Raw genomic sequence first — 16506 nt, forward strand, 5'->3', positions numbered from 1 at the left:
AATTAACATACAATAATCATCGTTGGTTCCATTGTATTTTTTATAATGTATGAGTATAGATAGACATATTTCGTTAAATAGCGGAAGGTCTATTCCGTAGTCGATTCGATTTGCAGCTCCGTACTCAATTGTAGCTTATTATGCAGTTTTGATAGATTTAGGAATGATTAGTTCATGTAAGTAGGGACTGCCTTTTGTAAGGAGTGTTATTCTTATCCCACTTTACCAAGCCTTAAACTTTCAGAGCTGTTAGACTGTTAGGTACCAATTAAACCCAGTTTAGGCAAGGGGCTTTATGGACTAGCTTCCAGTGCTCCTATAAGAATAAATTAGAAAGAAAGAATTGTAGCTTATGAGCGGGGCGTATAAGATTGGTTTATGCTGATAGCCTAATAGGATTGGATAATTTGCCACAATAGCGCATTCAATTTTCCTCTAGGCTCAAAAACAGCATATTCATTTAATTATGGACAAAACTGGAGGTCAGCTTATCGCAGCCATGAATTCTTTCAAAAGGCCGCGTACAATCTTCACAACAAGCGTACCTAAAGAAGTGCAAATTTTACTTGGGGCCTGTCATAAGTTCGACAAACCAACCTTCAGAAAATTGATAAAAAGTAAGTTTTTGATGAAATTATTTGTTCTAATTTAGCTTATGCATGTGCAAAGAGATGATATAAATTGTTTGTAATTTTCTAATAGTAAATAGGCCTTAAATGCTGTCAAACAGGGTAATAAAGGACAATTTTGAGCATTTTTGGTTAATAACGTCCTACCGTCAGTACCATGCATTTGAGCTCATTTTAAAGGTCTTTGCAAGAGCTATTGTATAGCATCTCTGAAAAATTCCGTATGCTATTTGTAAGGTTATAGGTACTAAGGACTAAGGTAATACAAGAGGTAGACTCTAGATTGATAGAGGAGTAGGAAATAGGAATAGACATACTCATCATAGTGGCAAACCAGTGATTTTTTAGAATCAGTTCATTTTTAATTTCCTCATTTACCCAAGATTTAAGCCAAAATCTTATGTATGATGATGCTGGTATGTGGTCCAGGTATCCATGATACTTTTCTGCTCTACTTATAGCCTAGGACTTGACATTGAACCTGAAGAAGAGTCTAAAAAACTCTCTGCTTTGCAGCTTTGCCAATGTGAATTACTCATTACTCTTTTTCAACCTATCAAATTCCATTATTGTTGTCAAAATGTCAACTCATGTTCCTTTTTTATTATTTAGTATGAGCTTTAAAATAAATGTCTATTCAAGTTGTAAAAGAAAACCCATTATAAAGTTTTATAAATGTCACTACTCACTAGATTGAGTACCTAGCTTCTCTAACTTTCTCTAGGGCCTCTAGTCTATGCCAATGGCTCTACCTAGTCTACCCACTACCATGGTGGTCCATGGCTGCAGCATAATCATTCTGGACCACTGTGCAGAGAGTGGATGAATATTGCAAGATCTTTGGCGACGCTTCAGTAGCCAAATTTTCGTCTTCAGAAGATCTTGCCGACACATTTAGATTGAAATTCTTACATTTAATATATTTCTCAGTCTTCGGCCAACTATTTAGAAAAAAAAGTAAGGTTTCCGGTGCGTTGGATGGAATACGATGCAGCGAAGCTTGTCCGGAAATCAGTTGCGATGAGTTCCTGCTAAAAATGTAAACAATGTTTTTTCAATTGTGTAGTTTCGGTCACATTAGAGCGGTCAGACTGCTTTATTACATGTTCAGTTGACACTTGCTGTACAATCGGACTGTTTTTAGGGTAAAATTAGTTATTTGGGGTAACACGTGCATGCAACCTTGTAACTAAGTTCGTGGCTTGTAAATAGTTCATCATTACTCATTATAAATGTAAAATGGCTTTTCATTAAAAATTACCCGGCGACGCATCTTTAAAATGGCCGACGACGCTTTGGGCTTAAAAATCCATATATTGGCGATGCTGCATCCACCCTCTGCATAGTGGATTTTGGACCTATCTCTATGACAACTATGCTTTTTGAAAATAATCTTCCATTTATGATATTTTATATGAAAACCAACTAAAAATTTAATAAAAAAAGTAACACCAGAGCCATACCAGGATGCTGCCGTTTTCCGCGGATTAATCTGGCGTAAACGAGGCTCCAAGCCCTTCTACTGGCGAACAACGCGGCGTACAAAGAGCTAAAATAACGTTATTGGCGCACACGCCCAGCGTACGTCCGCATCTGGCTTGTCTCAACATATGTCCGCATCTGGGTGATCTGGCTTGTCCCGACGTACCGTACGTCCGCATCTGGCTTGTCTTGACGTACGTCCGCATCTGGGTGATCTGGCTTGTCCCGACGTCCTTCCTCATCTGGTTTTGAGCATTTTAGTGCATACTAATGCGTTTTAAGGCGACTTAGGGCCTTCTAATGCAATCTAGTGCATTCTATTATGATCTAGTGCATTATACAGGGTGCGGCGTGGGAACTTACTCTTTTAAAAAAATCACAAAGTAAAAAGTATTAAAGATAGCGTTTTAATTCTTTCTTTTTTACAAAGAGCTACATTTAAAGTTTCGTTGGGTTTACTACATATATAATGTGCTCATATATAATGTGCTCATATATAATGTGTGCATATATAATGTGCTCATATATAATGTGCTCATATATAATGTGTGCATATATAATGTGTGCATATATAATGTGCTCATATATAATGTGTGCATATATAATGTGCTCATCTATAATGTGCTCATGTATAATGCGCTCATACATAATGTGCTCATATATAATGCGCTCATACATAATGTGCTCATATATAATGTGCTCATATATAATGTGCTCATGTATAATGCGCTCATATATAATGTGCTCATACATACTGTGCTCATATATAATGCGCTCATACATAATGTGCTCATATATAATGCGCTCATCTATAATGTGCTCATGTATAATGCGCTTATATATAATGTGCTCATGTATAATGTGCTCATATATAATGTGCTCATGTATAATGCGCTCATATATAATGTGCTCATACATACTGTGCTCATATATAATGCGCTCATATATAATGTGCTCATGTATAATGCGCTCATATATAATGAGCTCATATATAATGCGCTCATATATAATGCGCTCATATATAATGTTCTCATATATAATGAGCTCATATATAAAGGCTATATAGATCGTAAAGCACATGTGTTTGTGACGATCGCCAGGCATCAGTCGTAAAGTACGTGTGTTTGTGACGATCGCCAGGCATCAATCGTAAAGTACTTGTGCCTGTGTTGATCATGCAGCATTGGCGAGGGTTACACTTCCGTTTTTAGCAAGCATATTGGCAACTTTCTTCCCTGGCGTACTGGCTTACATCCCAAAACGAACCTCCGGCGTACACGCTGCACCTTCCTGACCATGGCACCAGAGGCTTGCAGTTGAACTGTTAAAGTGGTAGAAATGAGGGAAGCAAAGTCCATAGACTTTTGTCTGGTTTATCCTGTAACCATTTGATATTTAATATTTTTATCCCTGAATTAGACTCGTATCTTGGCATACTTGAGAAAAAAGCTGGCATGGCTGGAAAAAAGGCAAACCCCATAGGTATGTACTGTATGACGTAGGTATGTGGTCTTTTTAAACATATACCGTAAAATGGGGTAACTTAGACCGGCGGGGCAACTTAGACCACTTTTCGTTTTTTTAACAAAAACCCCCAAAACTCAAAAACTATTTGGCATAGAAAAATTTTGTCAATGGGCATTAAAGGCCTAATACTGAGGCTACATAACACAATAGAAAGATTTAAAAAGTTTGCATATCTAATAGCTTAAAAAATTAAAAATGTGACCCATGAAAAAAAGGTATTATTTAAAGCCTATCAGAGTACCCCCTCCAATTTTTTTACTTTTTGGTTAAATAAATCCAGGTTTTGATTAATTGTAGTAGAACTCTTCTAGTTACATATGCAAATGACAAATTTTAGAAAGGTGTCATAGTTTGCAAATGGGGGGTGCCGCCCCAAATGGGGGAACTTAGACCACCTAATGTCAGCCCTGACGGGGTAACATAGACCAGCTTGGAAGTTAATATAAAATTACCATATATAACATATTTTATGTTTGACAGCCTATTTATGTTTTTTCTTTATGTTTCAGACTCTACAGAGTCTTATATATAGTAATTTTAACTTAATATCCAAGCCAGTCAATATTACCCCATCAGGGCTGCCATTAGGTAGTCACATTTCCCTCATTATGGGGTGGCGCCCCCCATTTGCAAACTATGACACTTTCCTCAAGTTTGTCATTTGCATATGTAACTAGAAGAGTTCTACTACAATGCACCAAAACCTGGAGTTATTTGGAGTTCTTTTACCAAAAAATAAAATTGATTGTACCACCCGGTCTAAGATACCCCATGAGCTGGGGTAACAAAGACCATCACTTTTTTTGAAATTACATAAAGAATATGAGAGGCAGGAGCCAGAAATTTTTGGTGAGTGACCTGTATTTTGCATGTTATAGACCTGTATAGACCTGTTATAGACCTGTATTTTGCATGTTTCAATTCAAGTTTAATTTAGCTAGTAAAAAAATGGCATCATTTATAAAAAAAGTGGTCTAAGTTACCCCATTTTACGGTAATGCCCTAAATATTTTTTTACAGGTGGGTTCTTGAAACTTTATTTATTTAGTTTTTATTTAGCATAGTACCATCAAATGGGGTTCGGTTTTGAGTGTTTTTTGTTAGTAACTTCTTACCATGAAACATTTCAGAAACAAGTTTGGGCTCATTTTATAGCTATTTGCAAGGGCTATCATATCATCATATGACATCTTAATAAAAATTCCATATGCTATTTGTAAGGTGCCAAGGCAAAATAAAAGCATACCAAATTACCCCTGGAAATGGGGTTATCTGGGACACTTGAAATATACGGTAACTTAATTTTAAAACATTTGAAGCATGCAGAGTGTACTCATCTGATACTAATAGTAATCTGAAGTCCTCCTTCTCCTTTGTAGATGTAGATGTAGAATAAAGGACATTTTCTGTGATTTTTACTTGTTTTTCCTTTATTGATGTGATATTACCATATCCATACATTACCCTATTATTGAGGTGATATAACCATATCCATGAACATGCCATTGAGCATTTACAACAACCTTGTCCACTGCAAGCTTCATATCAGCAGCCATATAGCACTTTTTATCTGTAAGCTTACAGGAAGGCTTGTAATTTGAGTCAAGTGAATTCACTAAAACAAAAAAAAGATCGTTAAAACATACCTGGAACAGAAAGGAATATTCTAGTGACAGCCATCATATTTTTTGGAGGAATAAATCATAGTTTAGGATAATTACTTTTCATTTTATGTTGCCCAGGCACAATTATATCAGACATTCAATGCACAATTTTGTGATGACTGATGATGCATTAATTTTTTATTGAGTGCAATTATTTTTTGCTGAGCAAGGTAAATATAGTCAAAATTTTTTGTTAATTGATTTTTTAATTAACTAGAGCCTTTGCTAATCAAGGTTCTACTGTAAATGCAATTTTAGAGGTGTCCCTTATTGGCCCATCCTGCAGAAATGGCTGCCATTTTTTTTATGGAATGAGATATGCAAATTCTGTCAATCACATTTTTAAGCCAAAACCTGTGTGCAACTTTTATGAAAGTGAAATTTTTTGATAGGGTAAATATTTTTTTGCTACAGACCTTAGCAGAGGTACATTTCCAAAATCTCATTTTTTACACTTTTTTCAGGGATTTTTAAAGGTAGTAAATGTATGGTTTCTAAACTTATTTATGCTTCATAGATAGTAAAAATATTGAACTTTATGCTACTATTTTTAGTTTTGCAATATTTTGATTAGTTTAGCTGCTACAACATTTCTTTGAAATGTGTCACGACTGTCTTGATTTACCCCGCCCGTCCCTTATTACCTCATTTGACAGTATTCCTTCCTATATAACCTAATATATACATACAGTAGTGGAAGCCTCAAGGTTTGGTAAAAATTCCCAAGTGCTCAATTCAATTCTTTAAAAGTTATGGGGAAAATTCTGGAAATTGTTTTTTAGTCTTGTTTTAAATAATACTTTACACACTTACATAATGTGGATTTAAAAAGACCCTTCTATATCTTTATATATCTTTCTCAAAGACTCATTTAACTTGTGTTGTAAAATTTATTCATCTTGCAAGTGAATGATAAACATTGAGCATCCTTTATTAGAGGCTTTTCTACAAAATGTGCCTCAGAGAGATTTAATTTCGTGTCAGTTAATCTGATACCTTGGATTTAAGGGTTGAGGAATTTTTGCACATTTTTAAACAAATGCCTAGTCTTGGCACTTCTTTTAGTTTTCATTGTCTATATTGTCTTGGCTGGAAACTTGATATGCTCTTACTTATAAATATGTTACTATTTTGCCTAGCCTACAATTTATCATTTGCAAGTAAGAATGTTTATGATTCCAACATTTTCAGTTGGTTTGGCTCATCTCCAAAACCAGCAGACTGAAGAAGAGTGTGAGGCAGCCTTTGACAACATATGCACTGCTCTGAACTTTAGTAGCTACAGTGAGGCTCAAGTGAGTTTTTTTAGTTTTCCTTACTGGATAATTGAATGTGTTTCAATTTGCATGATGAATAAAAATTCTCTTATTTATTTAAAATACATGTTTTGTGCCGTCTTTGACTCGGATTAAAAGTTCTTTCCCTTCTAATAATGGAATTTTATCAAGCATATCATTCTTTATATTAAAGTTTTGATAAATTTTTCTTGTCACTCATATGATTCAGGTGTTAGATTTTCCACCCAGAATTATATAGCACTGGTAATATGTATTTAAAGGCTATGAAAAATTTCAAACTTACATGATTTTTATGCAGGTAAGTGTTAACCTGCCTGTCAGTTAATGAATGATTTCTTGCCAACTTGGCATCTAGACAATAGTTTTCATTCAATTGAAAATGATATGTAAATGGTATTGCTATTGAATTCATTAAAGCCTCCAAAATTATTCTCATCTGCTCTTAAACTTTTTATGATTTCCTTCTAGTGGCTATTTCTATAGAATTCTGATTTTAAAGAATTTCTTTCTTACAGAGTCTTGCTGAGCAGTACAGTGGTCTTCTCACCCTTCTGAGTGCTCTGCTCTCTCTGAACGCCAACACTGTGCGACAGCTGCATCTTCAGTTTGATCTAGTTTCACTTGGGTATGAGGGACATTTGTATTGTCATCACCTACTGTTGAAAATGACATAGAAAGTTAGTGTTGTTTGGTAAATTGCATTTCCATGTTGAAACTTTAGTCTTCAGTATTTCAAAATGCCAATAAAAGCTGTGCAGCTAGAGAAGATGATAATAATAATATTAAATTAGATAAATTGTTTTCAGCAATGCTCAATCTTCTGTTGGTCGAGTTGAGATTGAGGCAAGGGTGCTATATTGCTGAAACTTTTTATCAGTTGGTATATGGAATAAAAATTCCAACAAAGCAACCTATATTGCTTGTACACTGGTAGGTACCTATCAGTTGGAAGATTTTCCATGCTATAACGTTTAGTAGAGTGGAAATTTGAACTAGGATGCCTATATTGTTTGCAGCCTGGCATCTATTGGTACTTATATTTAGTAGAAAGTTCAATAAAATGCCGTCCTTCCTCACAGTCTGAAGGAGGAGCAGGCAGGGGACCTGTGTCGTGTTGTGTACGGCCCTGCCAGAGACTCCATCAACAAGCAGCTGCTGCAAACCTGTCCTCGGCTGCCTGCGCTTACACAAGTTCAGTGGCAACTGAAGACTGCTATCGCCCCCCCGTGAGTCTTGAATGCCATGCTTGCATCTACTGATGAAAATTTAATAAAAATTGTGATATTAGTTATTTTCACCTGGAAAATGGCCAAAATAATTTAAATTAATTTTTTCAGCAAGAACTGAGAGTTTTAGATTATGAAGTTTTTGACATCTGAAAGTGATCAATTGAGGTTTTCTCTTCCTCAACAGTAAAAAATACTGTATTCAATGCTTACTTATAATTAGAATTAGCAAAATTAAACACATCTTCTGTAATAGACGTGCAGAAATAGAATGAAATGAATGACTTGCATGTATGGGCATGAAATAAATGAACTGTCGGGAAGAACTCCATGAAAACCAAGAATTGTTAATATGTTATTTGAGGTATATATAGATGAATAAGGCACTAATGATGTGCAAATAATTATTACAACAATTCAATAACCATATTCAGGAACGTGGCGCACGTGGTGGAGCCGGTGCTAGCGCTGGAGCTGCACACACGTCACTCGTGTCACCGCATGAGCGTGTCGCTGCGACGCTTCCATGAACTGCGTCTCACCGTCGCCAGCCTCCTGCAACAAATGCACGACTTCCTTGCCCTACCTTGTGCAGCTCGCCTGCTCCTGCAACCTGCTTCTGTTTGGGAAGTGCTTACGCAGGCTAAAAATGAACCTTCTGTCCCTGTAGTGAGGCCGGCACAGGCTAAAGATGAGCAATTTGACACTGCTCTTGTGAGGCATCTATTATCAGATAGTGTACGACCGTCCTCAGCCATAGATGTGCAATCAGACAGAGAAACGCATCCTCTGAAGCAGCAGGTTAATCCAGCAAAGCCTCAAATTCAGGGTACAAAGTTTCCCGAAGCCGAGTTCCCAAAAAAAGACATTTTGTCTCACGATCTTGATGGAAGAAACAATGCATCAAAACCTGCCGGAAATATTTTTTCTAATTCAGGGAGTAATGCGTTTAAATCTGCAGAAGCTGCGGATAAAATTCCGGAATTAGAGAATAATATATCTACTGCGAGAGAAACCTTTGCGCCTGCTGAGACAGGAACCATCAAACTTGCTAGACAAGAAGCATCCAAATCTGCTGGAGCTGGAAACCCCAAGCCTGCCGTAGCCCCCCGACCTGTTCCTGCCGGAGGGGCCTCGAAGCCCACAGGCAGCGTCCGTCCTGTGCCTGGAGGAGGGATTCCAAAACCTTCTGGAAAATCATAGCTGATCTCTGTATATTGCATTTTTTCAGATAAAATACTGCATTTATTTTTTGCGATTGCATACTGCATTTTTTTCCAATTGAATATGTATTAACTTTTTCTGATTCAGACTGATTGTATTACTTTTTATTGTGTATTGCATTTATTTTTCTAATTGTATATAAACTTTGTTATTTCCGATCTGAAAATTGTATGATAACGTCATGCAAATAAGCTAAGGTTGCGACTTTTGCATTATCTGTGTAGCTAAGGATGGGCCACATACATGCCTCACCCACAGATACCTTATGAAATACCGCCCATTGCCATACAGCAACGATCATGGTTGAACTACTATAAGGTTGACCCGTGAGAAGCTCACTTGCGGATGCACTTTTTGCTCGCCTGTGACGTCACTGATCTAAGTGACGTCACGGGCATTAAACATTCACCGAAATGCGATCAAACCAGTCAACTAATCTGTCGTGGGAACGACGGGTTTGTTTACCTTTCTTGATCTCAGTGACGTAACAAGAAAGCTGAACTGAAATCCTCGTGGGTCAACCTTGTATAGTTCAACCGTGGCAACGACTGTCTAGTCTCCCTGACAGTGATGCACGTGATAACAGAGTGCCCAAACTACCTATACCGCCGACTGAATGAACTACTTTCCCGATACATCCCTACTGAACCCAAACGAAACCTTTGCCAGGATCCTAAGGGAGAATCCCCGAACTAATTTTAGAGCAGACAACCTCGAGCAATACCTGACACGATGTAACTTGCTCCGAGAACTCTAGGCCTGCTTTTGTATACCAACTTGATGCCACACATACTATTCTCATGACCTAGCAGTATCTTCGCGACATTGTGCCTTCCCCGCTCAACTGAGCGATGGGACTTTTGAGCGGACGTCAACACTGGGAGTACAAACTGACTACGACCACCATTATCGTCCGAGTGGAGATCAAGATTTCATAAAACGCTAGAAACCTACTACTACTAATCCTTGTATTATCACAGTTTAGTAACGGTATTGTCCTGTGTAATTCTAGATTTAATGGAAGATGATGATTATGTTATTTAATTTTGTTTCTTGTTTTGTTATTTTTCATTCGTGCTTATTTTATTTATTCTATTAACTTGTTAATAACAAACTTCATAAGTTACAGGATGGATATAAGGAGCTATTTATGAATGACTCTTCAGTAATTATGGTTCTGTGAGTTAAGAATCTTGGTTATGAGTCATTATGGACGTGATAACCGTACTGGACTGAGTTACTGTAAAACATAGTACCAACTGGACGGAATTTCCGCATAGAAGCTAGTAACCGTAACCGGTTCACTTTGAGGTCACGAGTGACCAAAGAATCAAAAAGGATTTTTTTTTGCTTTAGTATTGCTGAGCCCTTACATAGCAAAATATTTAGTTAACTTTGCACGTGACAACAAACTTATTTATTTAATCACCTATACACGTATTTACATTTATTTTTTACGTAAAGTACAAGCATCCGAAATAACCAGAATGAAAATCTCAACCTCCAATTCAGCCATGAAAGTCGAATTTTAATCATATCTATTTAGAAATAATTTTGTGAACTGTACATTATCAATATTTTTATATATACCTAATAATAGTACAGGATTTACGCTTGCCAAACATTTTTCTGAATTGTGCGTCTGTGATTTATTCGTTTGCATATTTATTTATAGAAAAGTTTGTTTTTTCTTCCTAATGTTTAAGAGAAATTTATTTTTCTCTACTTCAATGATACATCTTGCTTTCATTGCCGACTTATTAATTTCATCTCGAGAGCATAAAAAGAATTGTGCCGATGTTGCGGATGATGTGCAGCTTGTAGGTACCCAGTCTACTTTGTGGATTATAGTGACTACTGAAATGAATATATCATTAAATATATCTATATACAGTGATTACTGACCATGCACGAGGCCCTTCAAGCCGCCTGCCTTAGATATGGCATTCGAGGTTGGTTTAGGAGTGGTTGAACTGAGTTGAACAAAACTTTCTTGAAATGCTAAATTAATACGAAAAGTCTTCGTTCAGTCGCGTTTAACATCGCCCATGCGTGTCATCACTCACGTTCCGTCAGAATGGCATCAAGAACTCCACGGATTACCTAGACTCTTGAGATGATTTCAACTGAGACGTGGGCTTCATATTGACTGAAGCTCATTTACTGGATTATTGGAGGTAAGCCTCTTCATTTTTTATCATAGCTGTAATTCTACCTCTAATGTGATAGCTGCTGAGATATCAAAGTTTCCGTATTCGCGGGTTGAATAACAAATTGTTCATTTCTATTTTATTATTGCCTAAAATTTATATGAATTACCGACAAAGCAAATTGCGTAACCTAACAAGGAACGTTCTGTAATACTGGGAACAATCTCGACAAATTTTGTTTTATTTTATAATAGAAATTCACAGCTTATCTTCCTTGGATCACTTTACGGCGACAATATAGATTTACAGATAATGAAACTAGTTGACAATCACTTTAGTTTACTTATACTACTTATCTTTTATATGCTATCTTATATGCTTGAATTAAATTATAGGACCATGAAAGATCTTCATTCGGAATCTTGGTCTTCATCAAAAGACAGGAGCTTTTTTTGCTTTTCCGCTTCCATTTTCTTCCTCTTCTTCTTCTTAAGTTTCTCGTCGTGACTGGCTTTGTCTTCCACACTTGCGGGACCGTCATTCGCCCCCCGCTTCTTGGATGGCTGCCGGAACACGGGTGTGGCCGACTCATCTGCAGGACATAATGCATAAATTGATAAAAAAAATACGAGATTTTCTACTTATACTAAACAATTTTTCTAACGAAAATGTGTAATAAAATTAATGATTTATTTCTGGTTAATAGAAAAGAAAGCCGGCATATGTGCAGCAGCAAGGCCATGTTCACCAGCAGCAGGCGAGCTGTTCACCAGCAGCAGGCGAGCTGTTCACCAGCAGCATGCGAGCTGTTCACCAGCAGCGGGCAGCCTGTTCACCAGCAGCATGCAGCCTGTTCACCAGCAGCAGGCAGCCAGTTCACCAGCAGCAGGCAGCCTGTTCAGCAGCATGCAGCCTGTTCACCAGCAGCAGGTGACCTGTTCACCAGCAGCAGGCAGTCTGTTAACCAGCAGCAGGCAGCCTGTTCACCAGCAGCATGCAGCCTGTTCACCAGCAGCATGCAGCCTGTTCACCAGCAGCAGGCAGCCTGTTCACCAGCAGCAGGCAGCCTGTTCACACCAGCAGCAGGCAGCCTGTTCACACCAGCAGCAGGCGGACTGTTCACACCAGCAGCAGGGAGCCTGTTCACCAGCAGCAGGGAGCCTGTTCACCAGCAGCAGGCGAGCTGTTCACCTTGTTCAGTAGACGCAGGCGCAGAGCCTGAAGCAAGCAGTTGCTGCAGGCGGCCGTCCTCTTGCAGCTGCGCACATTCTGCTGCAGAGAGGCTCCTGCCGCAGCTGACCACCTGCACGCAGCAGACGGGAAATTGACATTTACCAGAATCGCCGGTGTTTTCCCCCAATATTATTTCAAAAATTCCAAGTAGCCAGAATACATGACCATAATGTCAGGATCATCTTTGCTAAGATAACGCTGCTGCTGAAATAAAATTTCTACTGAAAACTGCAACTTCCCCATGGCGCTATTATTAAATCCTCTTACTGTCCCTTTCGCATTTTTACTCTTACCAGGATTACTCTCTTATTAGTGCAAGTAATTCTAGTGACTGACATCCGCCTATATCCACATATTAGGATGGATATTTTTACGTTTAATAGATGATTTTCTGACATTAAAAATGTTTTCTATGTTGTACATAAATATAACAATTTTCCTTACGTCGAAATACTTATTTTAGAAGTAGGACATAAAAGAACATTCTTTACATTGAAATAACCAATTTTGTTGCTTTTTGAAATAGATATTTTACATGTACAAACCTGTGGCAGATCTTCTTCGCCGTCAGCGAGGTCCTCTGCGGTGGCCGCGGGCTGCTCGGCGAACTGTAACAGATAACATAATGTTCAGGAAAAACTTAAGTTAATGAGGGAATGCGATCAAGAGTTTATTCAGTTCAAGAGAGATGTTTACAAGAGAATTAAGTTGACGAGAGCATTATTTTCAAGTGAGAAAAAGGTTGACCATGGGCGAATAACTTTCAGATACGAGTGACGCTTTCACCCCAAGTATTAATACCATCAGCGGTAACCGTTATATAGCAATATCCACAGAGCTGGCGAAGTTGGGAAATCTTTTTACAGCTATCGTTTCGGTTCCACGTAAAGACGAAGTGACAAGGAGGGACAGGTGACAAGCAACAATAATGAAGACACTCGAACCAGAGGTGGCTTACAAGGGACGTCGGCCGCCCGCACGAGAGAGACAGAGAAGGGAAATGTAAGGAATCCTACCTACATAATAACTTAATGTAAGGAATCCTGCCTACATAATAACTTAATGTTAGGAATCCTACCTACATAATAACTTAACCCCACAACTGAGACCAACGGTCAGACACCGCGAGCTCAGCGGTGGGGCGCTCAGGAACAATCAATCCCCTAGGAGCGCGAAATCCCACAGAACTTCTGACGGGCGTAAGAAGCCCCCCTGAGGAGTCTCTCTTACTAGTGCCAGTAATACTAGTAACTGACATCTGTCAGTATCTGCTACTCCATTCCCAAATTAGGATAGATATTTTTTATAGTTAACATTAGCAGACGATTTTTCTCACATTAAAACGGTTTTCTATGTTCTACATGAATGTAACCATTTTCCTTGCATGAAAATACTTGTTTTAGAAGTAGGAAAATAAACAAACATATTCTTTATATTAAAATAACAAATTTTGCTGCCCTTTGAAATATTATACATATTTTACATGAACTAACCTGCGGCAGATCTTCTTCGCCGTCAGCGAGGTCCTCTGCGGTGGCCAGCGGCTGCTCGGCGAACTGCAACAGATCACGTAAAGTTCAGGAAAAACTTAAGTTAATGAGGGAATGCGATCAAGAGTTAATTACTATGTTCACGAGAGAATTCTATTCACGAGCTAATTATGTTCACGAGTGAATTCTGTTCAAAAGTTAATTACATGTATGTTCAGGAGATAATTGTATGTTCACGAGAGACTTCTGTTCAAGGGTTAATTATGTTCGGAACAGAATTTTCTTAACGTGAGATGTTTACAAGAGAATTAGGGTGTCGAGATAATCATGTTCAAGTGAGAAAAAGGTTGATCATGGGCGAATAACGTTCAGATGCGAGTGACGCTTTCAGCCTTTCACCCAAGTATTATTAATACCATCAGCGGTAACCGTTAGATAGCAATAGTCCGCAAAGATGGCGAAGTCGGGAAATATTTTTGTAGCGAAGGTTTCGTTTCCACGTACCTTATCCTCAAGTCGAGTATCCTCCTTGTATCCTGCCTTCTTCTTGAACTCTTTCAGGAACGACGGCTCCGCAGGTTTGTTGAAAGTCACGCCCGTCCTCTTGCCTGTCCATTTGGCCATCGTCAGGTACCAGTTTCAACTCAGGGCCGTACAAACCAAAATAATATCCAAAAAATCGTAACTCTGATAGCTAATCACTAAAAACTTTTCCAGCTAAACGAACCAATCACAGACAAGAAATCTCCTATGTGTACTCGAGTGACTTTTGAAAGAAAGGCCTCGGGAAATTCATAATGTTTAGATATTCTCAACTTTTGGGATTGCAATAAATTGTATTATGCGTTGTAGGAGCACTAACTGTTTCATTGTGTCCTATTTGATTTGAACATTTCAAAATATAATACCAAATATCGGACCTTTAAATCAAAAAGCGTTTGCTTGTATAAGATTTGTACGAGGAAAAGATAACCTCCAACACTTCAGAGGATGTTTTTGGGAGGAAAATTCAAAGCGTAATCTGCATCTGGTAGAGTGCATTCAACCAACATGACCTCGCTACACACAACCTGTTCATGGTAACTTATATTCAACCTACACAACCATCAGCTAGAAGGGCAGAGTGGCCCAGTGGTTACAGTTCCAAGATTGGAGCAGTGAGTTTAGGGTTCGAAACCCCGGCAAGCGGTAAGAATTCTACATTGTCTGGGACTGCCAACATGCCTGATTTTGCCTGTTCAACGCTGAAATCACAATTACTAGGAAGGGAAGAGGTCATAATTATAAAAAAATAACAGGTAATAAGGAATATTTGGGCCTAGCATCTGCGCCATACCAAACTTGATTAACCTCTTCTATCTTAGAGCAGGAACGTTGTCGTGATGGTAGTTTTTATATCATAGTTTATAGGTGGCCTAAAAACATGAAATTGAAAAAGCAGTGACAATTCGGCTGGAAATTTGAGGGCATTTTGGCAAACAACGTGATATATACGGTCTGAATAAAGCCAAGGTAATCCCGACTCAACTTAATAAGCCACAGCAAAATAAAATCAAAGTACTGACAATAAACAATTAGAATTAAATACGAGAAATAACTTTTCATCCAGGTCAAATACCACAAAAGACAGGTAAAGTGACTGGTGTTGCTATATTGATAAGAAAGACACTAATGCTGGTCAGTCTATCGACTACGGGCCCGGGGGGTCGTCGCGCCCCTAGCGTTGCAGGGCGCCGTCGTGAAAATACCACAGAAATTTCAACAATTGTCGAAACATCAGAAAATAAACTTCCAAAAAAATTTTATTGAAATTCATTTGTCAGTAGTTATATTACACAAAATGTCATTCACCAATGTTAAGAAAGATCGCTTTAAGGCGGGATATCGAAGTGTGAAGAGAATTATTAAGACCCCTGAGAATTTCAGCGTCAGCCAGCCCCGCAACGCCCCGTCCGGGTGTCTATCACCTCCCTTTCATTAACTCGTCAATCCCTCAGGATTGTTAAGTTGGAAGAATCTTCCCGCATTTGCAAACTACATACATATGTTCAAGATTGGCTTGCATTATCTATAAAATTCCATACTTAAACCAACCTAACAGCAATTGTACTAAGCAAGCCGAATTTAACATGAAATATCATTTGATGATAACTTTGAGACACAAACGGAGTAAAAAAAAAATGATTATCATAGGACTGTAACCAATTAGATGGCAAAAAATAAAGGCCACTTGGTGCCACAATCACGCAATTCACACAATCTTATAGACAGGTTAGAGACACAATCTGTATTCAGAGCAGGGACCAGTTTACTGGCAGCTAACGTTCCCATAATATTCAGCCCAGACCCAATTACTACGATAACACATATAAATACACTTTATTTCCAGTCCTTAACACGATAATAATTAAGATCGTACCATTTACCATGGTCAAGCAAATTGTATTATTCGTTGAATCGTTATTGTTGCAATCATATTGCCAAGGACCAGTTGAAAGCATCGTTGCCATCGATCAAATTACAACTTAAGCACTGCTATAAATCTAGTTACAGCATTACAATCGAAGTGTTGCTAATGGCCAA

General features: G+C 38.2%; 2 protein-coding genes across 3 annotated transcripts; one reads left to right on the forward strand and one right to left on the reverse strand.

Annotated features, from left to right (window-relative positions):
- The first annotated feature begins 290 nt into the window (after nucleotides 1-290).
- Nucleotides 291-10941, forward strand: LOC108678054. The gene is made up of 5 exons (XM_018166390.2): nucleotides 291-617; nucleotides 6494-6597; nucleotides 7116-7225; nucleotides 7680-7826; nucleotides 8261-10941. The coding sequence occupies exons 1-5, from the start codon at nucleotides 467-469 to the stop codon at nucleotides 9027-9029; spliced, it is 1281 nt and encodes a 426-aa protein (XP_018021879.1). The 5' UTR covers nucleotides 291-466; the 3' UTR covers nucleotides 9030-10941.
- A 383-nt stretch (nucleotides 10942-11324) lies between these two features.
- Nucleotides 11325-15386, reverse strand: LOC108678055 (uncharacterized protein KIAA1143 homolog). 2 transcript variants are annotated; one of them, XM_018166392.2, is made up of 4 exons: nucleotides 14428-15386; nucleotides 12979-13041; nucleotides 12392-12503; nucleotides 11325-11792 (listed from the first exon to the last, which is right to left on the reverse strand). In XM_018166392.2, the coding sequence occupies exons 1-4, from the start codon at nucleotides 14545-14547 to the stop codon at nucleotides 11611-11613; spliced, it is 477 nt and encodes a 158-aa protein (XP_018021881.1). In that variant the 5' UTR covers nucleotides 14548-15386; the 3' UTR covers nucleotides 11325-11610. The 2 variants fall into 2 exon arrangements, with proteins under 2 accessions (XP_018021881.1, XP_018021880.1); XM_018166391.2 differs by lacking the exon at nucleotides 12979-13041 and adding an exon at nucleotides 13927-13989 and having other exon boundaries at nucleotides 14428-15381.
- Nucleotides 15387-16506: the final 1120 nt, after the last annotated feature.

Source organism: Hyalella azteca, unplaced genomic scaffold (genome assembly GCF_000764305.2).
Source record: "Hyalella azteca isolate HAZT.00-mixed unplaced genomic scaffold, Hazt_2.0.2 contig10942, whole genome shotgun sequence".
NCBI classification, from domain to species: domain Eukaryota; kingdom Metazoa; phylum Arthropoda; class Malacostraca; order Amphipoda; family Hyalellidae; genus Hyalella; species Hyalella azteca.